This window comes from Eleutherodactylus coqui, chromosome 5 (assembly GCF_035609145.1).
Source record: "Eleutherodactylus coqui strain aEleCoq1 chromosome 5, aEleCoq1.hap1, whole genome shotgun sequence".
NCBI classification, from domain to species: Eukaryota; Metazoa; Chordata; class Amphibia; order Anura; family Eleutherodactylidae; genus Eleutherodactylus; species Eleutherodactylus coqui.
In genome coordinates, this window is record NC_089841.1 from 135,700,843 (window position 1) to 135,713,377 (window position 12,535).

General features: G+C 46.0%; 2 protein-coding genes across 2 annotated transcripts in view; one reads left to right on the forward strand and one right to left on the reverse strand.

Moving 5' to 3' along the window:
* LOC136627809 (uncharacterized) overlaps positions 1 to 12,535 on the forward strand; it is an 884,798-nt gene that overhangs the window by 714,339 nt on the left and 157,924 nt on the right. The window lies entirely within an intron of this gene.
* On the reverse strand, positions 207 to 10,858 carry LOC136627804 (phosphatidylethanolamine-binding protein 1-like). Its single transcript, XM_066603206.1, has 4 exons — positions 10,675 to 10,858; positions 3,592 to 3,701; positions 1,723 to 1,823; positions 207 to 1,122 (listed from the first exon to the last, which is right to left on the reverse strand). Exons 1-4 carry the CDS (start codon positions 10,807 to 10,809, stop codon positions 908 to 910), a joined length of 561 nt encoding a protein of 186 aa, XP_066459303.1. The 5' UTR covers positions 10,810 to 10,858; the 3' UTR covers positions 207 to 907.

Below are 12,535 nucleotides of genomic sequence, written 5' to 3' on the forward strand. Positions count from 1 at the left end.
ATGGTGTCCAGTCTCCCAGAAGAACAGCCTGTTCCATAGCTCTCCCAATCTGTAGCAATGGACGGTGAATCTACTGGTACATCATCATCATCCCAATCTCTACTTTCCCAATCGTGGGCGCACACACACTACAGCCAATCTACCCAAGTAGGTCATTTTCAAAAAGCCACAGAATTAAACACAGGCAATAAGACACAGTGCTACAATTCAAATCAATGTGTCACTTTAATTTCATGCAAACTGGTTAAACATGGAATAATGTGCTACATTAACTGGTCTATGTAACAGAAAATAGGAAACTTCTAGAGTGTTGTACTTTTGTCAACACAGAATACTGCTTTAACCGGCGATTAGGATTTAATACTGAAGACGACGTGCAGGGCTCTTGAGCAACAAAAAAAAGATTAAAACAAAATTAAAAATTGCACACCAAAACTTGTTACATACAAAATATCTGCATTGCATCTCTCCAACATCTTGAGAGTACACGAATAGTTCCCATTGAATGCCTGTTGGGACGTGGAGGCTACCGGAATCCCCAGTAATAATTAACCATGGGCGGCAGACAGGGGGCCAAAATCTAGCAGAGAGCATGGTGGAGGAGGCCTGAAGTCAGGCTGAATGCGCCTCATTGGGAATGGAACCTGTGCCTGGATCCCCAGATGCTAATCACATTCGATTTGCGAAGTTCATGTCCCCAGATTCTCAGGTTGGCCTCCTACGTCCCCGGCATGTCTAGCGCAACGTTATATCGTCCCATTTTGATAATTGTACCCAATACTGTAATGCTGTTTTGAAAACCAATAAACATATTTTGAAAGAAAACAAAATTAAAAATTGCACACTAAAACTAAAAAAAAAAAGTGGATTGACTTATAGAGAGCAACAAAGGGGCAAATTCTACATTTTAGGATGACAGCTGTTCATACAGCTTGGGGACATAATCATCCCACTCTGCCTGGAAGCAACTACCTGCAACCGGAGGACCCAGGCCATATTTCTTACGGAATGAAAGGACCTTGAACAGCCCTCTGTGCTCCCCAGAGCGGTTGGTCAGAACCTGCTCATCACATTTTAGCGGACCTTTCTGTTCATAGACCAACCAGACATAACGATGAAGACCTGAAAAACACAAGGATAAAGTACATCATTTGCACATGCAGATATGTCGATACATCATTGCAAAGAACAGTGCTATATAGGATGGTGAGCATTTTTGGTCACATTTTCAACCATTTTAATCATTTGGCCCTTATATTAAAACTCACAAGCCAAGAGTTACCTAGATTTTTTGGGATGTCATGCTGCACATGTGGGGTGTTCCTGGTGGGCAGTGACTAACTAAACTGATTCCAGGTAGAACAGCCAGCAAAATGGTTATGGCTGCCCAAGACTTATTGATACGCATCCGTGAACTGATGGTTAGACCGCCAGCTCTGATCCCACAGGGGAGCTATTGTAGTACCAACAGCTGAGAAAAATGTATGCAGACTGATAGAGTGTCAGAACAGACAGGGCATCACAGCGTGCTGTATAGTTGTGGATAGGCAATGCTGACCGCCCCCCAACCAAAAGAGCATTAAAAGTGGACTGGAGAAATGGAAAAAGGTGGTCTGATGAAAGGATTCACTTTCTTTTCATTTATTTTAAAGAGCAGTTGGGCATATTAGGCATCCATTTCTCACTTCAAAGACCATCTTAGGTTCACATGGTTACACTCACCAGTTCCTTTGGGTGGACCTGCTCCAATGTAATCGGACTGAACACAGCCACTGTTGATGTCGTTTCCTTTCATATTTACAACAACGAAGTGGTGCCATTCCCTAAAACACAAGAACATGATACAAGTCATCGCTTCATCTGTCCATAACATTTGCATTTTTTTGCTGCTACATTGAGGCACTGTCCGAAATTTGTTCTGTGAACGTGATCAGTGTACGTGCCGGAGAGTTCACCCAACATATCTGTGGGGTCCCATGCACCCAGCTTAGACCAAAAAAGGTGACCTTTTGTCTGTATACAGGACATTTTCTTTCCATGATGCGGCACATCTGGGGTATCAGAGAAACCCCCTTCCCCATCATGTATACCACCAGCAGAAAGGGTAAAAAAGTGAATAGTCTTCTAAAGCAGTGCAATGCTGTAAAGAATAGGTCACATTTTTAACGGAATTCAAGTTTCAGCACTTGGCAAATTAGTTTACAAATCACCAACCGTGAGGATGCATTTTGCCACATATTAGATAGTAATGGATTTACAAAAGCTGGTAAGTTCTCTTCAGTCGCATTCTGCTATTCCATTTACTCATATCGAGTAACTAGTCAGATGAACCCACAGATTCCTTTAGAAACAATACAATCACTAAAGAACGGTTAATTGTCCAGCTCACAAGGCGGCATAGGAACGCTACCCTATCACCAACATGTGACATTGGTAATGCTGTACTGCTTTACGTATACCAAAGACTTGAATTGTCCAAACGTAAGACAAATGTGCGCTGACCAATGAGGGCACGCAGATAGCATTAGTTTCTGCATTGCTGTTCTTGAATGCATCCAATTCTTAAACTTCATTACTGCAGAGTCCCGAGCAAAGGAAATAGGTGCCACCGGGTCTTCACTCACAGCCTGGCAGCAAGGGGTGCTGCAAAAAAGAATGGCGCATGCACGCAACATCATTTATGACATGGACGAACGGCACTGACCAAGTCACTGCTCATGCACAGGATCCCCAAATGTGGCACAGAGTGTTCTATATGCACGCTGTCTATGGCTGCCTGAGCTGGAGGGGTCAATTAAGATTTTGATGGGCATGTTTAGCCTAAATAAGGGCGATAGCTGGACCACCACAGGAAGTGAGCAGTCCAGGCAATTGCATAATGCACAGAAGTGCGGTAACGATATTTCTCCATTGGAGCATCTAGTAAGGCAAAATAAAGGTGCAGTTATCTACCCCATCGCTCATACAGTAAGGTTATGCTGCAAAAATAAGGTGACAGACTTCAACACAAAAAACTGTATGGTAGTAGCTAAACGCAAATTGTTTTAGCAACACGCCCGGAGACTTGTTGCTATGGCTTGCCAAGACCAGGGGCTATGAGGGTAGGGTTACACGTTTCGGATTTGCTATAAATTTTCCTAATCGAACAATCTGCCCTCACCAATCCACACCCCGTGTTTTGGATTTGCTATGGATTGAAAACCATAGCGCAGGTCGATTTACGCCACATATTGCGTTTATTTTCGACTTTTGCAGTACTTTTCCACCCCAAGGGATTTCTCTTAGCAAATGAAACTTGCATAGCAGAGATGGCCTGAAATCCACAGCATCAATCACACGTTTTAACTGAGTGCAATGCAAAAAGGTGATGTCTGCAGCAGGCAACGGATAAAATCAGCAATAAATCTGGTGGATCAAGTCAGTAATATGCCCTGAATTAATGAAGGCTTTCTGCTGCATGTAAATGAGAGTTTATAAAACGTACACACATGAATTATATTGTACCTAGCTGTGGATTTTCAGTGCAGAACGCATGTGAATGAAGCCTTTGCAAGCCAGTGATTGCAGACACAGTAATGGTATTGCTCTAACCTGAACTTGGGAGTTTTCCGACTTGGTGCATCAGGGTCTGTAAGCACAAGGGTGTACTGCTTGTTACAATCCATCCCCTCCCAAGAAATGCTGGTTGGACGGTTCTGGACCTGGAGTTAAAGAAGAAAAAGTCAGAACAACATTTCCAATCTCCATTTAAAGGGGTATCCCATCCTAATGAGTTATGGCACCTCCTTACCCAATCCCCACTTTACCGGGTGAGGCGGAACCTGTATCTGGGCAAAGTTAATGGAGAGGTGGCAAAGGGTGCATTTCTGCAACTAAGGGCCCATTCACATAAATGTATATTCCATTGTATGGTGTCCGCGTATTTTACACACAGCACACCGTCCATTATAGCCAATGAGGTTAATCAAACGAGCGAGAAATCGCAGCCTTTCAGGGACATTAACAGTACACGCTACGTGCGGTTCGAGCAGCACGGACAGCATACAGACAGGATGTCTACACGCTGTCCGACGCGAGCTGTGCCCAAGAATTTCGCAACTCACACATGGCTGTTCGAATCTGTGACCAATACTACACCATTTCCACTGAGTCTGGCTGTACCCTTAACCCCTTAGTGACGAAGCCTGTTTGCGCCTTAGTGACGGAGCCAAATTTTGGAAATCTGACATGCATCGTTCAACGTAGCATAACTCCATAAAGGCTTTACATATCCAAGTGATTCTGACATTGTTTTTTCGCCACAGCTTGTACTTCATTTTGGTTGTAAAAAGAGACCGATATAATTTGTGTATATTTATTAAAAGCGCCAAAATTGGGAAAATATTGAAAAAATTGTCATTTTTTCACATTTTCAACTGTAATATCTCAAATATGTCCTAACATACGGCACAAATTTTTGATAAGATATATATTTTCATCTGTTTACTTTATTCTGAATGCACATTTGAAAAACTTGTGTTTTTTTAACCATTTAGAGGACGTACACATTTAACATTACTTTTCAGCATTTTGAGGAACACTTTGTTTTCCTGCACCAAGCCCAGTTTGCAAAGGCTCATGAGTGTCAGAATAATAGATACCCCCCCAAATGACCCCATTTTAAAAACTACACCCCTTAATGTATTCACTGAGGGGTGTCATGAGTATTTTGACCCCACCGTTTTTTTTCAGGAATGAATTAAATTTAGAGGAGAAAAAATAAAATTTCATATTTTTGCAAATATGTCATTTTAAAGATATATCTTTTTCCTATACTGCCAATGAAAATGAGGATTTACACCCCAAAATAGATATCCCCGTTTCTCCCGTGTTCAGAGACATATCCATTGTGGCCCTAATCTTATGTCTGGATGCACAACGGGGCCCAAAATGAAAGGAGTAGTCTGTGTCTTTCAGAACTGAAATTTTGCTTGAAGGCGTTTTAGGCCCCATGGCACTTTTGTAGAGCTCTTGAGCGGCCAAAACCATGTAGAACCCCCACAAATGATCCCATTTTGAAAACTAGACCCCTTAGCAAATTTATCTAGGGGTGTACTGCCCATTTTGACCCCACAGTTTTTGAATGAATTCAAGCAAAGCAAAAGGGAAAAAATGTGATTTTCGTTTTTTTGCCAATTCTGTCATTTTAAAAACTGCTTTTTTTGTACAGCACACACATGAATGAAGACTTGCACCCCAAAATGGATACCCCCGTTTCTCCCGTGTTCAGAGACATACCCATTGTGGCCCTAATCTTTGGTCTGGATGCACAACGGGGCCCAAAATGTAAGGAGTAGTCGGTGGCTTTCAGAACTGAAATTTTCCTTGAAGGCGTTTTAGGCCCCATAGCACATTTGAAGACCTCTTGAGCGGCCAAAACCAAAGAGAACCCCCACAAATGACCCCATTTTGAAAACTAGACCCCTTAACGAATTTATCTAGGGGTGTACTGTGTATTTTTACCCTACAATTTTTGAATAAATCTAAGCAAAGCAGTAGGAAAAAATTACAATTTTCATTTTTTTTGGCAGTTGTATCAATTTAAAAACTGTTTTTTTTTTTGTACAGCACACATAGGAATGAAGACTTTCACCCCAAAATGGATACCTCTGTTTGTCCTGTGTTCAGAACCATACCCCTTGTGGCCCTAATCTACTTAAAGGACACATGGCTAGGCCTATAATGGAAGGAGCACCCATTGGATTTCAGGGCACAACGGAATAATCTCCAGGCTCCATTGCCCACTTATAGAGCCATTGAGCGTCTAAAACGATCAAGAACCCCACAAATGACCCCATTTTAAAAACTAGACCCCTTAATGAATTCATCTAGGGGTGTACTGCATATTTTGACCCCACAGTATTTGAATGAATCTAAGCAAAGCAGAAGGAAAAAATTATAATTTTCATTTTTTTGGCAATTTTGTCAATTTAAAAACTGGTTTTTTTGTACAGCACACATAGGAATGAAGACGTTCACCCCAAAATGGATACCCCTGTTTGTCCCGTGTTCAGACACATACCCATTGTGGCCCTAATCTACTTATAGGACACATGGTTAGGCCTATAATGGAGGGAACACCCGTTGGATTTCAGGGCACAACTGACTGAATTCCAGGCCCCATTGCCCATTTGTACGGAATAAAAATTGACTCCCTAAAAATGCCCCCCCCCCCCCACACAGACACACACTCCGCACCCTTTTCGGCGTTCCCCAAATCTTAGATAAAAGTAATAATGTGAACTGTGTAGTATTTCCGAAGACAGGGGTAATTACGGAGGCTGGTTGGGATGGGTACATGGGGCAATAAAACTGGGTATCCCCCCTCCTCTCATGCTTTTTGGGGGTCATTTCTTGACCTCAGTAGCGGGTATGGGGTGTAAAAAGTGGGGTTCCATGAGTCTCCGTAAGCTTGCTGAGGTGCGGCGGTCTCGCACAGAAGACGCTCAACAAGCTGCTCCTGGAACTGCATTAGGGCGAGCGTTCCCGGGGCTTCTTGTAAATTGCGTATTACAGGTAGCGGTCTGAATAACGCCGGGTTCACATGGACGTAGGTGGAATCTGCTTGTGGAGGCCCGCAGCGGATCCCAGCTGTGACCCTGCGTACGGCCGCGTAATGTACTGCGCATAACTGCGTACTCACACAGGCGGTCATGCGCAGAACCTTTTTTTTGTTTGTATTTCCCGCACCGTCGCTTAGCGATGACGTGAGTACCCGCAGCCCGTATACAACGTAGTTGCGTATGGGCTGCGGGTATATCCGCGACCACGGAGCACAATGGGCTCAATGTTCGGATATCCGCTGTAAAATAGAACCTGCTGCGTTCTCTTTTCTGCGAGTGGATTACACAATTCCGACCTGCTAATGTGAGCGGAATTGTGTAATCCAATGTGATTGATCTGCATATAACCGCGGATCAGAAGCATGCGGAATCCGTAATTCCTATCCGGTCATGTGAGATCGGCCTAAGGTAGATCGCTACCTTTTTATCATGTGACCGGCGACCGCTCAACGAGGCCACCCGTCACTGCTCCAGGCTCTCGGCGACCGTTGGTCACTGGGAGTAAGGAGATTTTAAGTTTCCTGGCCTCCCCGTCTCCTGCGCATGTGTCCGGTATTTTGCTGGCGGTCGCATGCGCAGAATCCGGGAAAGTTCACGGATGAGGATTGCGTCGGGGTGCAAATACGCAGGCCTCCGTTAAAAAGTTTCATCTCCCCTCACCGATCGCATCAGTGAGGGAAGATGAACCTTCACCTTTTTTTAACTTTTACGTGATCGCCATTATCCATTGGATGACGGCGAACACGTGACCAGGAACCGCTCACCGGCTCTCCGTGAAATCTCCAGGCTCTTGGCTAAATTTTGTAGCCAGGAGCAGGGAGATTTTAAATTACGCTGGCAATCCACAGCTTTTGCGCATGCGTCCGCCACTTTGGCGACGGGCGCGTGCGCAGAAGCTGGGGTAAGGTCCGCGGATAAATCCGTAGGCCTTAGGTACGTAATTTCATCTTCCCTCACGGATATGATCCGTGGGGGGTGATGAGACGTAAGATTTTTTCACTTTTTAAAAACTTTTTTAAACTTTTTTTTTTTTTTCACTTTTTAAAAACTTTTTTACACTTTTTTTTTACTATACATGATCATTGTCATCCATTGGATGACAGTGATCATGTCCCTGGTGACATCTCTCTGCTCCTGACTACACATGGCAGCCAGGAACAGAGGGATTTTAAATTTCCCGGGGCTCGAGCCCCTCTGTGCACGTGCCCGATGTCAATCATCGGGCGCGCATGCGCAGAGGGGGACTTCGGGTCCCGGAACATTGGGCCACCGCTGAGGACCGGGGGTGAGAATTTTCACCTCCCCTCATGGATCCGATCCATGAGGGGAGGTGAAACGGACACTTTTTAAAAACTTTTTCCCGATCGCCGCTATCCAATGGATGGCGGCGATCGCGGGCCCGGGGACTGCTCTCCGCGGTCTTCGGTAACACCTCCTGGCTCCCGGCTACCTTCGGGAGCCGGGAGCAAGGAGATTTTAAACTTGCCAGGGGCTCCCGGGCTTCTGCGCGTGCGCGTGACGTCATCGTCTGGTGCGCATGCGCAGAAGGCCGCCGGCGGGTCCGGGAGGAGCAGATCTCCGGGGGACACCGCCGACAAGCCGCGTGAGTATTTTCAGCTGCTCTGGTGGATTTGATCCATCAGAGCAGCTGAATATCTGTCATTTTATGCACTTTTCTTTACTTTTTTGCGATCGGCGCTATCCATTGCATAGCGCTGATCGCAATGCCGGGGGGGGGGGGGACTGCCCGCATCCTGGGATGACAGCTCCATGCTGTCGGCTACGTGCGGGCACCGACAGCATGGAGCTGTCACGTCCTCAGGCAAGTGGGCATTAATCCAAAGAGGATGCATAAAACTACGTCCTCTAGGATTAAAGCCCACTTTCTGAGGACGTAGTTTCCCGATGGGGCAGTCGTTAAGGGGTTAATAGATGGATGGGAGATTACATGACATCCACCAACTGGTTCCTCCAGGAAGGGCTGTAGGTGGGGGAGAAATATTAAACTGCAACTAATTGGCGCAAGATCTTTTGCAGACTTTTCTTTTTAAACGTATTTAACCGTTTTTTGCAATGGTCAAAGGAAAACATGGAGGCACCATGATTTTTGAGGGTGCAAGTAAAATTGGGACAAGAGAGACTGGAGCGTTGGGCGCACACACACCAACTCAGTATACCGTACTAAGTGGTCACCTTCCAGACAACCTGTTTAACGCGGTCCCCAAAGAGGACTCTGAAGCCTTCCCCAGCAATCCAATGATTTTTACTCCAACTTGCACTCAAGCAGGGTAATCCCAGACTATGGGGCCTTGACACGGGGTAATTATTGCCCAAATTATCACTGGAAACAGCAAATGTAGGTGATCGTCATCCTGTGTACAAGCGGCTGCTGACAAGGTACGGAGCTAGAAATTAATAACTTGTCAGAGTCACTTGTTTTTTTAGTGAACAGGCAGTTGTTCATCTCTGACGACTACCTGTTTGCAGTGACTGAAGGCGGGCAACCGGTACGATCCCCGGACACTCCACCTCCATTCACTTGAAGAGCCATCTCTCCTTTGTAAAGCACAGGAGTGACAGTAGTACAGTGTAACGGTACCTTTAGGTTTTATTCAGGCAGCCGTATATTTCATGAACAACAGACGGCTATTCACATAGCTGGGGGGGGGACCACACACACTGCATGTCCTATTCTCATGGATGAGAGCATTACGTGCAATATGCACGGCCCGTGGAGGTTGGCCAACATGTAAACAGGCGTCTGTGTGCCATCCCATGAGAGTTGTGCCCACGATTCTTGGGTGAAACTTGCAATACTGCTGTCAGAGCGAGGCCAGAAGTCATGGGTGATGTATAAATAAGTGTAACACTGTGGTCACACCAGCATTCAACATTCTGCTTCTCTGTCATCAGTAGGTATATAGGTACAGTACACATACCCTGCATACAGCAGGCGTGTAGTAACAGCTGGTGTGCAGTATATAGGTCCGGTACAGAATGTATATAGGTACAGTGCACACACACTGTATACAGCAGGTATGTAGTAGTAACAGCTGTTGGTGTAGAAATAGTGTATACAGTAGGTGCAGTATATACACGGTATACAGGTGTGTAGTATATAAGTATGGTGTATATATAGATTGCAGTATGTAGGTCCAATCTATATACACTGCATACAGTAGTGTGTAGTATATAAGTACAGTATACAGGTGTGCTGTATGTAGGCTCAGTATATATATATATATATATATATATATATATATATATATATACACACGGTATAAAGCTGGTGTGCAGTATATAGGTCCAATATATATCCACAATATACAGTAGTGTGTAGTATATAAGCATGATCTACACCAGCTGTGCAGTATGTAGGTCCAGTATATATACACTGCATACAGTAATGTGTAGTATATAAGTACAGTATACAGCAGGTGTGCAGTATGTAGGTCCAGTATATATATATATATATATATATATATATATACACACACACACACACTGTATACAGCAGTTGTGCAGTTAATCCAGTTTGCAGTACCGTATATAGGTCCAATATATATACACAGTATACAGTAGTGTGTAGTATATAAGCATGGTATATACACCAGCTGTGCAGTATGTAGGTCCAGTATATATACACGGTATACAGCAGGTGTGCAGTATACAAGTACAGTATACAGCAGGTGTGCAGTATGTAGGTCCAATATATATATACACGGTATACAGCAGGTGTGCAGTATATAAGTACGGTATACAGCAGGTGTGCAGTATGTAGGTCCAGTATATGTGGTTTACAGTAGTGTGTAGTATATACAGCTTGCAGTATGTAGGTCCAGTATATATACACGGTATACAGCAGGTGTGCAGTATGTAGGTCCAGTATATGTGGTTTACAGTAGTGTGTAGTATATACAGCTTGCAGTATGTAGGTGACTTGCAGGCACACGTGGTGCTACAGGCGGGGAGGCTGGGAATAGCACTGACACATATGGCCGCCGCTGCTATATTTATCGTGCAGCCGCGTGCCGTCAGGGTGGGAGGGGCGCCGAGCCTATACGAGCACTACCTGGGTAGGGGTCAGCACTTGGCCCAGCTCCTCTATCGCCAGAGGCCCATAGCTCACACTGAGCGGCAGCGCGGGCTTCTCGTCCACCTCGTCCAGGGCCAGAGCCCCGCTCCACTGACACACGTCCACGGGCATCTCGCACGAGTCTGCACCACTGAGCTCGCACCAAGAGCACGGCTAGGGCTGCCCCGCCCCAACCTCAGCTCCAGCCAATAGAACAAAGGGCGGAGATTAGCGCTACGATTCAATTGGTGGGTGGGGATCACCCGTGTGAAGGCACCAATCAGCGCGCAGGCTGCATAGACTGAGCGACAGGTGCAGCACGGTTAACGGTCACCAGTGCAGACGCTGCAGAGGCGCTCCAGTGCTCGTGCGAACACTGGAGGGGGCGGTACTGTGCGCCGCTGCCGGCTGCGGGGATCACCCCTCTCCTGCCGGCAGTGTGTGAGCGGCTCTCCCCAGGAGGAGCTGCTGTACTGCAGTCTCTAGAATCCATCACACAGCAGGATTCTGTCAGCCAAAACCAGGAGTGGAGCCACAGAAAACGTGGACTGGAAGGCTGTGCATGTCTTCCGTGTTTTGGAGCCGCTGCTGGCTTGGGCTCCGATGAGAACCCATCCTCCGTGAGCGGAGCCCTCGGGGCTTAAACAGACGGCTCTGATTTAGTGCTGTTTTTTTTTTTACTTGCTCTAAATTTGAACATTAAGGCCACGGTCACACGGGGGGCGGATTCCCGATGGAAATGTCGCGGTTCGGCCGCAGCAAAAACCACGACATTTCCGCTGGGAGACTGCGGCGGCTTTGAAGCGGCCCGGCCGCTTGCTCTTCCGCTGCGGCCGGCGCTCCCATAGAGAAGAGCGCGGCCGCAGCGGGGAAAAAAATAAAATAGACATGCGTTCGGCAAATCCACGCCGCAGCAGCGGCTTCTTCCGGTTTAGCCGCAGCGGATTGGCCGTCCCGTGTGGATGAGATTTCTGAGAAATCTCGTCCACATTGCTGGCTAATCCCGGGATTAGCGGCCACAGGCGGATTTGCCACGGTGAAATTCTGCATGGAATTTCCGCAGCAAATCCTCCCCGTATGAACCCAGCCTAAAAGAAAGAATGTGACTCTTTGATGCGCTAACCTGCTCTGTAGCGGCATGCGTATTTGCGCATGCACCACTATTTTAGCCCGCGGTGCATTCAGGCACACCAACAACTTTCCCACATGAGATTTGCGTGTTGCAAGGCGCATGAAACTGAGGGTTTAACCCCTTAACACCACAGGGCGTACGTCCCGGCAATGGACGTACATTAACATGAGAAAGTTCTATTGACTCTCACTAAAAAAAGTGAGAAAATCATGTGTGTCAGCAATGACTTTGTGAGAAAAAGCAGCACCGCTGCTCAAAAACCGCCAGAAAAAGGCGTGATTTTGCCACAAATTTCTCACGGCAAAATTGCGATTGCTCGTGTAAAACTAGCCCGAGTGCACGTTCACATGGGCGTGCAATATCTGAACAACTGCGATACGGTCAGATATCGCATGAGAAAAAACATTACTTTCAACGTGTTTATTCAGCGCTGCTTCACACTGGCGATCGCGATATCGTCACAAGAAAATAGCATCGAAATCGCAACTTTTTTCCTGCGATTTTTAAGTGCCAGCACTGCCCTTTCACACAAAAACTTCACGATTTTCGAACTAATTTTTAACGTGAAAGTCAATAGAACACTCTAATGTCAAAAACGCATAGCGTCGCACGAAAAACACAAGTTTGTGCTTTGCAATGCGAAAAAAAGGGAGGCTCCGTAGGGAAAGATGGGAGATTTAAAAAACGCAGAATAGGGCGTGCCGTGATCTTTTCCTTGCAGCAACG